General features: G+C 59.0%; 1 protein-coding gene and 9 non-coding genes across 11 annotated transcripts; 6 read left to right on the top strand and 4 right to left on the bottom strand.

Annotated features, from left to right (window-relative positions):
* Window positions 1-716: 716 nt before the first annotated feature.
* Window positions 717-788, top strand: TRNAA-UGC (transfer RNA alanine (anticodon UGC)). The gene has a single exon. It is a non-coding gene; the product is annotated as a tRNA-Ala (tRNA).
* Window positions 789-1320: 532 nt separating this feature from the next.
* On the top strand, window positions 1321-1392 carry TRNAA-CGC (transfer RNA alanine (anticodon CGC)). The gene has a single exon. It is a non-coding gene; the product is annotated as a tRNA-Ala (tRNA).
* A 318-nt stretch (window positions 1393-1710) lies between these two features.
* On the bottom strand, window positions 1711-1782 carry TRNAP-AGG (transfer RNA proline (anticodon AGG)). The gene has a single exon. It is a non-coding gene; the product is annotated as a tRNA-Pro (tRNA).
* Window positions 1783-1893: 111 nt separating this feature from the next.
* On the top strand, window positions 1894-1975 carry TRNAA-CGC (transfer RNA alanine (anticodon CGC)). Its single transcript has one exon. It is a non-coding gene; the product is annotated as a tRNA-Ala (tRNA).
* Window positions 1976-2539: 564 nt separating this feature from the next.
* TRNAA-UGC (transfer RNA alanine (anticodon UGC)) lies at window positions 2540-2611 on the bottom strand. The gene has a single exon. It is a non-coding gene; the product is annotated as a tRNA-Ala (tRNA).
* A 276-nt stretch (window positions 2612-2887) lies between these two features.
* On the top strand, window positions 2888-2959 carry TRNAP-AGG (transfer RNA proline (anticodon AGG)). The gene has a single exon. It is a non-coding gene; the product is annotated as a tRNA-Pro (tRNA).
* Window positions 2960-3251: 292 nt separating this feature from the next.
* On the bottom strand, window positions 3252-3323 carry TRNAA-UGC (transfer RNA alanine (anticodon UGC)). Its single transcript has one exon. It is a non-coding gene; the product is annotated as a tRNA-Ala (tRNA).
* Window positions 3324-3682: 359 nt separating this feature from the next.
* On the bottom strand, window positions 3683-3754 carry TRNAP-AGG (transfer RNA proline (anticodon AGG)). The gene has a single exon. It is a non-coding gene; the product is annotated as a tRNA-Pro (tRNA).
* Window positions 3755-3877: 123 nt separating this feature from the next.
* TRNAS-CGA (transfer RNA serine (anticodon CGA)) lies at window positions 3878-3959 on the top strand. The gene has a single exon. It is a non-coding gene; the product is annotated as a tRNA-Ser (tRNA).
* A 306-nt stretch (window positions 3960-4265) lies between these two features.
* On the top strand, window positions 4266-13155 carry FTCD (formimidoyltransferase cyclodeaminase). 2 transcript variants are annotated; one of them, XM_085065915.1, is made up of 17 exons: window positions 4266-4436; window positions 5224-5407; window positions 5728-5856; window positions 5970-6058; window positions 6276-6455; window positions 6544-6681; window positions 7009-7140; window positions 7778-7839; window positions 8510-8639; window positions 8749-8910; window positions 9094-9137; window positions 9217-9355; window positions 9602-9697; window positions 9841-11029; window positions 11425-11460; window positions 11707-12038; window positions 12859-13155. In XM_085065915.1, the coding sequence occupies exons 1-12, from the start codon at window positions 4383-4385 to the stop codon at window positions 9320-9322; spliced, it is 1410 nt and encodes a 469-aa protein (XP_084922041.1). In that variant the 5' UTR covers window positions 4266-4382; the 3' UTR covers window positions 9323-9355; window positions 9602-9697; window positions 9841-11029; window positions 11425-11460; window positions 11707-12038; window positions 12859-13155. The 2 variants fall into 2 exon arrangements, with proteins under 2 accessions (XP_084922041.1, XP_084922042.1); XM_085065916.1 differs by lacking the exon at window positions 5224-5407 and having other exon boundaries at window positions 4267-4436.
* The last annotated feature ends 12 nt before the right edge of the window (window positions 13156-13167 follow it).

The following is a 13167-nucleotide window of genomic DNA, read 5'->3' as shown; positions in this document are numbered from 1 at the left end:
GGGCTGTTAATTCATGCTTGCTGAGAGGTGTCTGCACAGTTCCCAAAGAGGAGAAGAGTGATGTGGTTAGTGCTGTGTGGGGCTGAAGGAGCTGGGTGTCTGGGGGGGGTTATGAGACCTGGAAACCTGGTGCACTGTTTGCCTTACCTCCTCCCCTCCACCCCTCTGTGGATATGAAGAGGATGGCTCAACCATCCTCCCAGTTCCCATTCTCCCAACTGACCAGTTCCCCTTGGTCAGTTCAGGGGGCTTGGATGGAGGGAATCCCTGCACTTGCACAGCCATGTGTTACAACCAGCACTGGAGGCTCGCTGCTGTCTGCAAATCATCTCTTTGCTGTTCTCCCTGTGTGAAGGGGGGTTCCCACCAGCTGGGGTTCCTGCAGCAGCTCATCTTCCCTCCCCAGCAGAGCTACAGGCAGCCAAACCCTCAGGAACTGTGTCCTGAAAAATCCCCCATGTCCTGCCCTGGAGCTGTGCCCCCACAGCACCCACAGGAGCCCCAGCACCCTGCTGACCCCCATGGGAGCTGGGAAAAAATAAACAGATGGGGGAATTTGCTTGTAACTCAGCACTCACAGCACCTGTCCCTTGTCCCAAAGCCACACTGGGGGCTGTAGGGCTGTGCCATGGATGTGCTGGTCCCACATCCTGGTTTGGCACTTTCCTGTGGCAGGATGGACCATCAAGGGTCAGCAGCACAGTGCTGCTGGAGCAGGGGATGTAGCTCAGCGGGAGAGCGCTTGCTTTGCATGCAAGAGGCCCTGGGATCAACCCCCAGCATCTCCATGTCCTTTTGCCTCCCCAGACCCCTCCCTGATGGAAGCAGGACTGCCAGAGCCCCCTCAAAAACCCCTGGGGTTGCCTCCTGGCATGGCTGGCCTGGAAATTCCTCCTCCAGGCTGTGCTGGGGAAAACCGCAGCCTCAGCTGTACCCCAAAATCCAAACCGTGGGGCTGGGGAGGCAAAAGGGGTGCAGCACTCCAGACTGTTGGTATAGGGATAGGCATCTCACTTTTGGGAGGGAGAGCTGAACTTCTGGATAAGCCCTGCTTGGAATACAACCTCTCCTTCTTGGGGGCAACCCCTCCTTTGGAGACAAGCCTTTCTTTTTGGGCACCTCCTTCATGGGGACTGCACTCCTGCTGCTCTCTGCTGACCAGCTGAGGGGTGATCAGCCCTCTCATCCCTCAGCTCCCTGCAAACAGCACCCCATAGGGTGGCTGCAGCATCTCTCATTCAGCTGACATTACTTTCGGCACAGGTAAACACGACCACTGCCGTGCCGGGAGGATGTGCCCTCCCGGAATTCCTATCAGCAGGGGATGTAGCTCAGTGGGAGAGCGCTTGCTTCGCATGTAAGAGGCCCTGGGTTCAATCCCCAGCATCTCCAGTTGTTTTGTGATTTTTTTTTCCCCCTCCCCACTTTCTCCACGAGGTGGCGATTAATCTCCTTTTCCATCAGGCTTTCCCAAAGCAGATTTCCTACACTCTGGCTGTGCAGCCCATCTGCGGCCACGATGGCAGCTCTGACACCACCCTCTGCCGTCCCTCACTGCCCCGACAGCCCCTTCCCCACCCAGGAGGGGACCAATCCTGACCATGAATGGGCCGTGTCGACTCCCCGTGTCCCCTGTGCCACCCGTGCCCCCTGTGCCGAGCAGCCTCGCCCCTGCTTGCCCAGAATCCAGCCACTGGTGCCTAAAAAGAAGGGCTCGTCCGGGATTTGAACCCGGGACCTCTCGCACCCTAAGCGAGAATCATACCCCTAGACCAACGAGCCGCGATGTGTACTTTGTCCTGCACCCCTCTGTGCCGGGACACCCCGGACACCTCCCTGCTGCCGGGAAAACGGTGCGCTGCCCGCAGGTGACTCTGCAAGCGCGGGGTAGGGGCTGTGATGGCCGAGGGGAGAAGGCGTTGGACTCGCAATCCAATAGCGCTGTGCTCCGCAGGTTCGAATCCTGCTCGCGGCGATAGGTTTTACCCAGCGCCCGGATAACCTCGCTGGGAGTGCCGGGGGGAGCTGATATGGAAAAGTCATTGGCAGCTAGGGCAGCCCCGCTCCTCCATAGGGACCTGCTCAGTGCCGCAGGCAGGGACTGTGATGCCCCCGTGACAGTGGCACACCGGGATTATCCAGGTTTTGCAGACCCGGGAGAGGTGAGGAAAAAGATACTGAGGGGCGTGGCGTGCAGACGTGGTGCATTTCCCCAGGATGCTGAGTACATTCCCCCTCATCACCCTGTCCCACATCCCTGGGGGAGCAGTGCACACCAGCTCCCAGAAGAGTTTTTAGGCACCACCAACCCTCTTCCCAGCTGCTCCTAGCAGTGATGTTCACCCCAAGAGACATCCCGAGGCCCGTGGGGAAGGAAAACAAAGTGCTCCCGTGCCCTGCATCCTCCAGGCAGGGGAGGGGAAGAGCCCAGGGTATTTCTACACAGCCTTGAGGTGCCAGGAAGCAGTGCCAAGCCTTTCCTGGGGAGCTCCGGCAGCCCTGCATCCATCAGGAAAGGGTCTGGAGAGGGGAAAGGACATGGAGATGCTGGGGGTTGATCCCAGGGCCTCTTGCATGCAAAGCAAGCGCTCTCCCGCTGAGCTACATCCCCTGGCACAGCTCTGCCCTGGCTGTCGGTGCTTGGGCTGCTGCGGTGGGCAGGGAAGGGGGAGTGCAGTGAGCAGAGCGGGCAGTGGGAGTTGTTCCGTGTGTGAGAGCTGTGCAGGCTGTGCAGGTTGGGGTGGCTGTGTGTGTGTGTGTGTGGTGTCACTGTGCAGGCAGAGCCCTGAGTGGCAGCATGTCCCTGGAGCAGCGTTTTCCCGGGCAGCAGGGAAGTGTCCGGGGTGTCCCGGCACAGAATTGGGGTGCAGGGCAAGGTGCACATGGCGGCTCGTTGGTCTAGGGGTATGATTCTCGCTTAGGGTGCGAGAGGTCCCGGGTTCAACTCCCGGACGAGCCCTTCTTTTGGACACTCACTGCCCTCCTGCCACCCACCTGCTCCCCCAAACCCCGGGGGTCACCCCAAGGGACACCCCGAGCCCCTTGGGGAAGGGACACCGGGTGTCCACACACCCCACAGCACCTGGGCAGGGTGGGGAATCTCTGCTGGCATTTGCCCATTGACTCGGGGTGCCAGGAGGCAATGCCAGGTCAGCCGTGCCCGCAGGCAGCCCCAGGGATTTTTGGGGGAATCTGAGGTTCTCTGGCAGCCCTGCATCCATCCGGGAGGGGTCTGGAGAGGCAAAAGGATGTGGAGATGCTGGGGGTTGATCCCAGGGCCTCTTGCATGCAAAGCAAGCGCTCTCCCGCTGAGCTACATCCCCCTGCCATCAGCTACGCCCCCCGGCGTTCTCCTCTTTCGGAGGAAATCCCTGTCTCTGCTGCCTAGCCCTGCCTGCCGAGCTGGGGAAAGCGGGTTCAGGGTTTTGCAGGCACTGGGGATCCCTCAGGTGTCACGGGGCTGGCGAGGGGTTTGGGATGGGGGAATAACTGCGGGGCAGAGCAGGGAGGTGGAGTTCTGAGCACAGAGGCGATGCGAGAGGCCAAGCGAAGCTGTGGGTGGCTGTGGCCGCAAGCTGCACTGCAGGGCGGGGCGGAGGTGGCGATGCGACAGTGAGGCCACGTTTGCAGCGTGTGGCGGTGGGCTAAAAGAAGGGCTAGTAGGGTGGGTGGGCTAAAAGAAGGGCTCGTCCGGGATTTGAACCCGGGACCTCTCGCACCCTAAGCGAGAATCATACCCCTAGACCAACGAGCCGCGGTGCGCAGGGTGTCCTGCCCCCCCGCTCTGTCCCGGGACATCCCAAACACTTCCCTGCTGCCGGGAAAACGCGGCGCTGCCCGCGGCCGGGCCAGGGAGTGGGGCGGGTGGCGGTGCCGGGCTGTGATGGCCGAGGGGTGAAGGCGTTGGACTCGAAATCCAATAGGGGTTCCCTGCGCAGGTTCGAATCCTGCTCACAGCGATGGTTTTACTCGTTATTCACATTTGGGGTCCTGCGGGAGATGTGCCCCTGCTAGAAACACTGGTGATTTTGCAGTGACTTGGCTGTCCCGTGTGGTAACTGCAGCATTTTGCTGTTTTCAGCAGATTTTTGTCCTTCATCAGTTAATTGGTGCTGATGAGTGCTGCCATCTGGCCCCGCAGAGTCTTTATTCCCAGAGCTGCTCTAGGCACAGCAGGGCCAGTACCATCGTGTTTATCCAAGCCCCTTTCTGTCCCCTGGCCACAGATCAATTCAGTTAATGAGAAACTCCTGCTTGGGAAAGAGGCAACGGGTTGGCTGCTGAGAGGCTTTTGCTCCGCAGTGGCACGGGAAAGGGCAGGAAACCCACGGGGTGTGAAGAGCCGAGCCGGGGGCTGCGGGGTGCAAGCAGACCCTGGGACCATGGCCAAGCTGGTGGAGTGCGTCCCCAACTTCTCAGAGGGGAATAACAAAGAGGTGAGGGAGTACGTGGAAGGGCTGAGGGGTGGGTGGCACCGGGGTGCTGACTGACAGGTTTCCCCCTGCAGGGCAGTACCCACTGCCAGCCTCTGCTGTGCCTCCTTTGCAGTGCTGTGCACCTTTCCATACCTATCTAGTGCCAAAAATGCCTAATGGTAGCCTCAGCTCCCTTAGGCACCTCGGTGAGAAGTGGGGGCTCAGACCTCCCTCCACCCCTGCCTGCAGGTTGCTGTAGCACCAGATCTGGGGTTGGTGTGGGATACCACTGCAGAGAAACTCTGCTTGCAGTTGTGCCAAAAGACGCTTTCTAGGTTAATGGAGTCTGTCCTGGGCATCAGCCTTTGACTGAACTTTGGCTCTGCCAGTGGCAGGAGAGCTCAGCAAATGCAGCATGGCCATGAAAGCACAGCTTCCCCAGGGAACAGGCTTTGCAGAGCCAGATCTGTTGGGAAGCTGGCAGAGGACTGTTTTCTCAGGAACAGCAATTTGTGGTGGTGCTCTCTGACATGCAGCAGTAGCTAGGTGTCTCTCCCCCACCATGGTGAGTCTGGGGCTCGCTGGGAGCCAGGGATGCCCCAAACCCTGTGTGGGAGTGCAATGCCCACATCTTTGCATTTTGCACCTTCTGTGGCACAGGGCTGCATCCCCACAGGTTGTGAGGTCATCCTCAACCCTATCACCGGTGGGAAGGGGTTCAGCTGAGATGTCCCCTCTCTCAAAAAGGCACTGCTGTGGTGCAGACCCAGCCAGCTCAGCCCCCTTGCTCCCATCCACTGTCCGGCAGGTGATTGATGCGGTGGCTCAGGCCATCTCCCGGACACCAGGATGTGTGCTGCTGGACGTGGATGCTGGTGCCTCCACCAACCGCACCGTCTACACCTTCGTGGGATCCCCCGAGGCCGTGGTGGAAGGGGCACTGAGCGCAGCCCGCGTGGCTGGGCAGCTCATTGACATGAGCCGACACTCAGGTGATCTTGGGGATCAGCAGAGCATCCCCACTGCTGGGACCGAGCATGGGTGGCACTGGAACAGGGACTGTGGTCACAGCCCCAAGCCTGACAGAGTTTAAGAAGTGTTTGCAACGCTCTCAGGGATGCACACAGTGGGATTGTTGGGGTGTCCTGTGCAGGGCCAGGGGTTGGACTCGATGACCCTGGTGGGTCTCTTGCAGCTCTGTGATTTCCTCACAGTGACAGTGTCCAGTCTGTAAGAGTGCGGGAAAAGATCGTTCTCCCTCCTTGTCTGCTTGCTCTTCCCACCTCCCATTCCTCTATCTGCCCCCCACCAGGTGAGCACCCTCGGATGGGGGCCCTGGATGTCTGCCCCTTTGTGCCAGTGAGGAACGTCAGCATGGAGGAGTGTGTCACCTGCGCCCACATCTTTGGGCAGCGCTTGGCAGCAGAGCTGGGGGTGCCTGGTGAGTGGCGTCAGGAATCTCTCCACATCCCATCCCACCCTTCATGACTCCAACTGTTGGAGAAAGTGCCAATCCCTGCCTGGTGATGCTCACTTCCCAGCTGTGTCTTGCAGTTTACCTGTATGGAGCGGCAGCACGGGATGAGAGCAGGAAAGCCCTGCCCTCCATCCGTGCTGGGGAGTACGAGGCGCTCCCTGAGAAGGTGAGCCTGGTGGTGGCTCAGACTGGGCACCCCTGAGCTGTCCTTCCCTGGTTTCAGGGGGTGTGCTGGGGACTGGCATAGTCCCTCTGCACCATGAGGAGCTGGTGACACAGGTGGTCACAGCAGATTCCAGCTGGGGAGGGAGGTGCCCTCCTTGGGAGAGCGGCTCGTGCTGCTGTGCGGTGCCAGCCCACACGCTTTCCTCCCTCCTCCCCAGCTTGCAAAACCAGAGTGGGCTCCCGATTTTGGGCCCCCCACATTTGTCCCCCGGTGGGGGGCCACGGTGACGGGTGCCCGGACCTTCCTCATCGCGTACAACATCAACCTGCTGTGCACCAAGGAGCTGGCTCACCGCATCGCCCTCAACATCCGCGAGCAGGGCCGTGGCCCCGACCAGGTACCCCAGCAGCACGGGCACGCCAGGAGCACACCTGCCTGTCCCCACACCTCCTGGGCTGTGCCCTGAGTGTGGCAGTTGTTGGCAGCCCGGGCGCTTGAAGAAGGTGCAGGGCATTGGGTGGTATCTGGAGGAGGAGAACATGGCCCAGGTTTCCACGAACCTGCTGGACTTTGAGACCACGCCGCTCCACACTGTCTACGAGGAGATCTGCCGAGATGCACAGGTGGGTGGCCTGGGGTGCTTGTTCCAATGGGAACCTCTGGGTTCCTCTGGGTTCCTCTGGGGGACTTCCCAGAGGATGTCTCCCACCAAGTTTTCTTCCCCACCCCCAGGTCAGGCTCTTCTTTCTCTCATGCTTAGCTCAGCCAAAGTGCTGAACGGTGCCAAAACCCCCAAAAGCTTGGCAACTTGCTGCTAGCCCCCAGTTACTCTGTTGAAGGCTTTCCCATGAGCTTCCCATGCCCTGGGAAGCGATGAGGATCGCCAGGTTGGGGTGGTAGTGGCAGCAGGGCTCTGGGAATAATCACATTTCTTTTCAATTCCTTTGCAGGAGTTGAATCTTCCTGTGGTGGGGTCTCAGCTGGTGGGGCTTGTTCCCAAGAAGGCCATGCTGGACGCAGCTGAGTTTTACATCAAGAAGGAAAAGCTCTTCATCCTGGAGGAGGAACAGAAGATCAGGCTGGTAAGGGTGGGATCCTGATCACCCAGCACAAGGGTGGGATCATGAGAGAGACACGTCTACCCCCTGTCAGTCTCCCAAAGTGTCACTGAGCAGAGATTTGGGACTGCTCAGGTCCCAGGTGTTACACTTGTCTCCAGGGAGGATTTTGTAGGACAAATTGCTTTATTGTGCTGAGGATGCTGAGATGCACGGGGGCAGGGACTACAATCCATGTGGACAGTGTGGGCAGCAGCTGCCTGTTTTGCCTGCATGGAGGCCAGGAGGAGAAGGAGGTGTCCCCAGAGCTCAAGGACAGTGTGTGGCATTATGGGCAGCTGTCCCAGGACAGGGCATTAGTTGGAAATGAGGAAAGGCTCTGCTGTTCCACTGCAGGAGGGAGGGACTTTTCCAGCCTGTGGGGAACGTGCTAGATAAGAGCAAGCTAATGATTTATCGGTAGAGTTCCCAGTCATTTGTAGGTGACCGCACACCACCCCCGAGCCTGGGATGGGATGGGATGGGCTGCTGCTGCCAGCTGTCCTCTCCCTGGGTGGTGGCCCGGTCCCAGTGCTGACTCAGCCATGGTTAATTAGCAGCAGGGAATGAGGATGCAGCAGGATTTATCACGGCAGGGCTGACACAGCGCTGCTCCTCGCAGGTGGTCAACCGGCTGGGCCTGGACTCCCTGTCTCCGTTTCACCCCCGGGAGCGCATCATCGAGTAGGGACCCACATCCTACTTCTTGTCACGGTGCCCCTCCCCGCCTGGGTGAGGGGATCCTGCTGCCTGAAGCCTTCACTCGGCTTGTTTTGGGAGTGGTGGCTGCTCCCAGCTCCTCTCCACAGCCCGGGGACATCTCTGCTGGATGTTGTGCAGGAGCAGGGTGGTCCCTGCTCCCAAACGCTGATGATTGTGAACATGGAGTGGGAGAACTCCAGGCCACTTGAGCAGGCAGTGGGAGCAGGTGTTGTGGCCAGATTTGAATGTTAAATTCCTTATGCTATCCCCATGCAAAATTTCACTGCCTCTGGCTCACACGCTGAAGCACCTGGTGTGAAACATGTCTGTGGGGGAAAGGGAAGGGAAATCCACCCAGGAGGTGAAGTCCTTGTCACCCCCCCAGGACATGGCTGCAGACTTGTTTCTGTCCCACCAAATGCCATTTACAACAGCCCACTCTGCCTAATACAGAGCAACCCCCACACCACCTGTGTTCCCGAGCTGTTCCCATGGGGTTCCCAGTCCTTATCCTGACCCTCAGGCTGGTTTTTTGGGTTAGTCCCCTGCTCATTTACAGGGTTGATGCTGGAGAGGGCAGTGCTGGGTGATTAGGGTCCGGGTGGTGGGGGTGTCCCTGCACCTGGGGGGCTCTAAACCACCTGTGCTGCAGGTACCTGGTGCAGGCAGGAGAGGTGGACGAGGGGCTGGTGGCCAAGCCACTGCGTGCCTTCGTGCGAGCAGTGGGGGCGAGGTCAGCAGCACCTGGAGGAGGCTCTGTGTCTGCAGCTGCAGGAGCCCTGGTATGTTCCCCACACCGAGATGGAGCCCTGGGGCTCCTGGATGTGCCAAGGGAGCTGGCATGCTGGTAGCAGTGAGCACTGTGTCCCACTGGAGGATTTACCCTGGCAGGGAGCGGCGCTGGGCAGCATGGTGGGACTGATGAGCTACGGGAAGCGGCAGTTTGAGGATCTGGACCCCATCATGAGGAAGCTGATCCCACCTTTCCACCAGGCCATGGATGAGCTGGTGGCCATGGTGGATGCTGACTCTCGTGCCTTCAACAGCTACATGGTGAGGTCCCACTGGTGCCTTGCTTTCTGAACACTTCCAGGGATGCTAAAGCCAGGACCAGGGGAAGGGACATTGCCACATAAAGGAAGTTTGCAAGGGCACAGGAGCTGTGGGGTCTGCCGTGACCCCAGTGCAAGGCACCGTCTTGGTGATGGCAGCAAAGCTGCTTCTCTTTCCCTGCAGGAAGCCATGAAGTTGCCCAAGAACACCCCTGAAGAACGAGAGAGGTGAGCTGGGCTGGTGGGGACTGGCTCACTGTGGGGACACAGCCCCCCAGCACTCACCCCAGGGCTGTCCCTCTCCCAGGCGCACGGCTGCCATGCAGCAGGGGCTGAAGACGGCCGTGGGGGTTCCCTATGGCCTGGCAGAGAAGGTGAGCGGGCTCTGGCCTGCTCTGAAGGAGCTAGCATGACACTGCAACCTGGCCTGCAAATCCGACATCCAGGTACGGCCCCAGTGTGCTCACCTGCCAGGTGCTCCCTCATGTCCTGACCTCCAGGATGCATCCGTCCAGCTGTGATTCCCAAACTGGCCAGTGGCTTCCACCCCATAATTCTTTGGCAGCCACTTCATGAGAATACTGACATATTGGAAAGTGCTGCATGCCCCTGGGTGGCAGAGGGTGGGGGTCCTGCTGGAATGGTGGAACTGCTCCACCGGGACAGCTTCTCCCAAGCCCAACTTTCCCCAGGTGGGAGCCAAAATGCTGGAAGCGGCCGTGTTCGGAGCTTACTTCAACGTGATGATCAACCTCAAGGACATCACGGATGAGAAGTTCCGCCTTGTGGTGAGGCAGGACAGAGAGGGAGGTGGCAAACCCGGGAGCTCTCGTGTCCCTTTGTCACCAGTGCGATGCATGGGTGGATAGGGGATTGTGGGTGGCTCTTCTGTCCTGTCGAGTGGCAAATGGCACATGTTGTCCCCACACAGATGTCACAGAAGGTCTCTGAGCTGCTGGAAGAGGCGAAGCAAGGCTCGGCAGTCGTGCTGGCGCTGCTGGACAAGCGGGTGGCCTGAGAAGGGCTCAGGAGTGCTCTGGGGGTTCTGCAGTGGCAAATACAGCTGGGAAACACACCTGTCCCTGCCTGGGCTCTGTTGGTATCTGCCTCTGGAGAGCTGGTCTGCTCAAGCACATCTGGCATCATGTTCCCTGCTGGCCTTTCCCTGGAGGAGGGGGATTTTTGCTGTTTGGGGCTTGGACCCCAGGCTCCATCCCCCCATCTCGGGGGCAGAAGTAGATGACTGGGTTGGCAAAACCTGGGACCACAATGATCCCTACAGAAGGGATAGTAGGGATCTTCTGGCACTGCCTATGAGGAAATCCTTGTGCATGGGCAGCTCCTGACCCCACACAGTGCCTGTGTCCAGAAAACCCCATGAAACACCCTGCTATCCTAGATCTGGGCTAAGACCTGGCACAGTCCCTTTCTGCCATGTGATGTGTGACAATTCCAGCCTGTTGCATTGCCTGGGAAGGGAGCACTGCCAAACACGAGGGACCATCAGGGGTTTTAGCAGGGAAATGGGGATGGGGTGTGTTGCGATGGGATGGAGTGGGATGGGAGAAATCCTGCACCCTCCTCATATATCCTCCAAGAAGAAAACCTGAAAATCTGGACATCCAGCCCTGCCTCCTGTCCCTGTTGACCGGGTGTGACAGCAGATACTGTGTCCTCCACCCGCACACCGCGGCAGCACCCTGAGCAGTGTGTGGACCCTGCGCCCCAGTGTCGCACAGCCCCGTCTGTGGGAAGGTCACCCCTGTTCCTGGGCACTCTGCCTGAGCTGGGGGCAGCGAGCCAGGGTTCATGAAGGGGTCAGCTGACTCACTCCCTGCATCCCTCGGCGCTGGGAGTGCAACCACCGCCCTCCATCGCCTGTGTTTATTATCCCTGCCGGACCTTTGTGCCGGCTGGGAGCGCCGTGTTGACGTTTCTCGGGTGCCCATGGTGACGGCGCAGTGCCACCGCTCCGGTGTCGCCCCTGCCCGCCGCGCCCGGCTCACCTGGGCAGGGCTCCGGTATTTAACGGGTGCCCGACAGCCGGGAGAGCGGTGCCAAGGACGGTGATCCCGAGTGCCGCCGGCATCGCCTCCTCTGAGAACTTTTCCGCAGGTTTGGTGAGTGCAGGGCAGCGGGGGAGCACGGGGGCAGCGGGAGGGTCAGGGTGCACTGTCCCCACGGCTGGCTCTGCACCCAGAAACGTGTCCCCAGTCCCTCGTGGTCCACGAGGACACGAGATGGGCACCCAGGCTGGGCCAGCGTGGGTTTGATATTTCCATTACCAATGGGAACCACACGTCTGGGCTTTGGGGGTGCATGGGAGGGGGGACAGTGGCTCTGGACGTTGGCACTGTCACCAAAGGCGCTGCTAGGGTCTGTGTGGGCATGGCACTCCTGGGAAGCGAGTCGCTGTGCCAGGGTCAGACATGTGGGACAGAGGAGTCAGGTCCCAGCTCCTGGCCAGGGGATGTCCCATAGCAGGTGACTGACGGTTCCTGTCCTTCCCTTTCAGCTCGGAGACCACTGAGGATGTGTGACCCCAACCAAGGTGAGGGGCTGTGGGGCCAGGCAGGGCTGTGAGTACCACACAGCCATCAGGGCTCAGAGGGCAGCTCTGTGCCATGGCCACAGGCACCTGGGGGGTTTCCCTGCATCCCAGAGGGGTGTGGGGTGTCCTTTGTGAGGAAGAGCTGGACCGGGACGGCCCTTTGGGTGGAAGGGTGCACCAGGTCCCTGCACTGTCCGTCTGGGGACAGCCTGTCTCTACCCACTAACAGCCCCCTCTTCTTCCTAGGCCCGCCACAGCCATACCTTGCAGTGTGCCCTCCTGCCCCTCCAGGATACCCTGGTCCTGGTGGTGTTGCAGTTTGCCCTCCGTGCCCTCCGCGACACCCCAATCCTGGCACGGGTCCCTACCCTGGTGGCGTTGCAGTGTGCCCCCCGTGCCCTGCTCCGCCTGGCCAGCACCCCCCGGGGCATCACCCCCACGGGCATCACCCCCACGGGCATCACCCCCACGGGCATCATCCCCACGGGCACCCCCCATCAGGCCATCAGCCCGGCTGCCACAAGGACCACCACAAGAAGCACCACAAGAAGAAGCACTGCAAGCACCATGGAGGCAAGGTAAGAGTGGGACAGCTAATTCCTCCCCAATTCTGCTGTAGTCCTTTGGACCCCCTCCCCATTCCACAGCATCCGGCCTCAGCAGCTGGGACTCTCCTCTGTAGTGGCTGGAGCAAGCTGCCAAAACTTCAGTGGCTTTTTTTAGACATGGAAACTCCTGTTAGATTGATAAATAGGCAAGAATGAGTCATGTTAAGTGAGTAATTTGAAAAGCAATCTCTGAAATTCCTTGAAGCCATTTAAAGTGGTGACATGGCTCAGGGGGCACCGTGCAGTGTATTAAGGACTTTGTCCTGCTCACCTGAGTGTAAGCTGTGCCTCCATAAGGGACATTCACTCAGTGTCTTGCAGCAGAGGAACTGCTCAGTTCCCCCTTAAAAAAAAAACAAAACAAAGCAACTCACAAAATAAAAACCCAAAAAAGGAGAAGCAACTCCCTGTGCTTGGAGTAGATTCTGCAGAAAATGCCATTCCAGGGATGGGCACCATCCAGAGCAGGTCTGAATGAGGAACTGCTAAAGAAATCCCCAGTTCCAATGTTGGAGGTAGGAGCATTTCCCAACCAAATCAAATCATCAGCTCCTCTCACTGTGAGACAGCTCTGGAAGTGATCTGCTGTGACCTTGTCCTTGCTGGCAGAGAGCAAGATCTTTCTGGAATTTCCTTTATTGACCTAAAGAGCCTTGTAAAAAAATAATAAAAATCCCTCCAACCCTCCCACAATATGGGGCAGTCACCATAGGGTCACTAACCCCTCTCAGGAATGCTGTAAAAGGGACTAGTTTCCCTGCTGCTGTAAAAGTTGTTTTCTCTCCCTCAGCACTCTGGTGGCTCATGCAGCTCAAGCAGCAGCTCCTCTGACTCTGACTGAACGTCTGGCATGTCCCACCTGCACCGCGGTGATCAGCAAAACAGGAGGCCAGACTCCTTGTGGGAACCCCCTTTGTTGCTCCACTCCCCCCCCCTTTCCCTCGGAGCAGCATTTTGCTTGCTGAGTGATTTTTCTTGTGTTTAGCTTGTAAATCCTTTGACCTGGAATCTCTGAGTCAATGGACAGCATGTCCACCCTCTGTCTTTCGGGGGAACCTGCTGGAAGTCATCACGTGCTGTTTTCCAATCTGCTTGTGTC

The sequence above is a fragment of the Lichenostomus cassidix genome, chromosome 7 (genome assembly GCF_008360975.1).
Source record: "Lichenostomus cassidix isolate B80296 chromosome 7, HeHo_3.0, whole genome shotgun sequence".
Taxonomy (NCBI): Eukaryota; Metazoa; Chordata; class Aves; order Passeriformes; family Meliphagidae; genus Lichenostomus; species Lichenostomus cassidix.
The sequence above is the reverse complement of the archived record's forward strand: the minus strand, read 5'-3'. Positions and strand labels throughout refer to the sequence as shown.

What these genes read in the sequence shown, in the direction of transcription:
- FTCD (XM_085065915.1), top strand. Translation starts at nt 4,383, where the DNA reads ATGGCCAAGCTGGTGGAGTGCGTCCCCAACTTCTCAGAGGGGAATAAC. An exon ending in ACGAGGCGCTCCCTGAGAAG is followed by an intron (nt 6,059 to 6,275) that starts GTGAGCCTGGTG and finishes CCTCCTCCCCAG; the next exon opens with CTTGCAAAACCAGAGTGGGC. An exon ending in CCCCGGGAGCGCATCATCGA is followed by an intron (nt 7,840 to 8,509) that starts GTAGGGACCCAC and finishes CCTGTGCTGCAG; the next exon opens with GTACCTGGTGCAGGCAGGAG.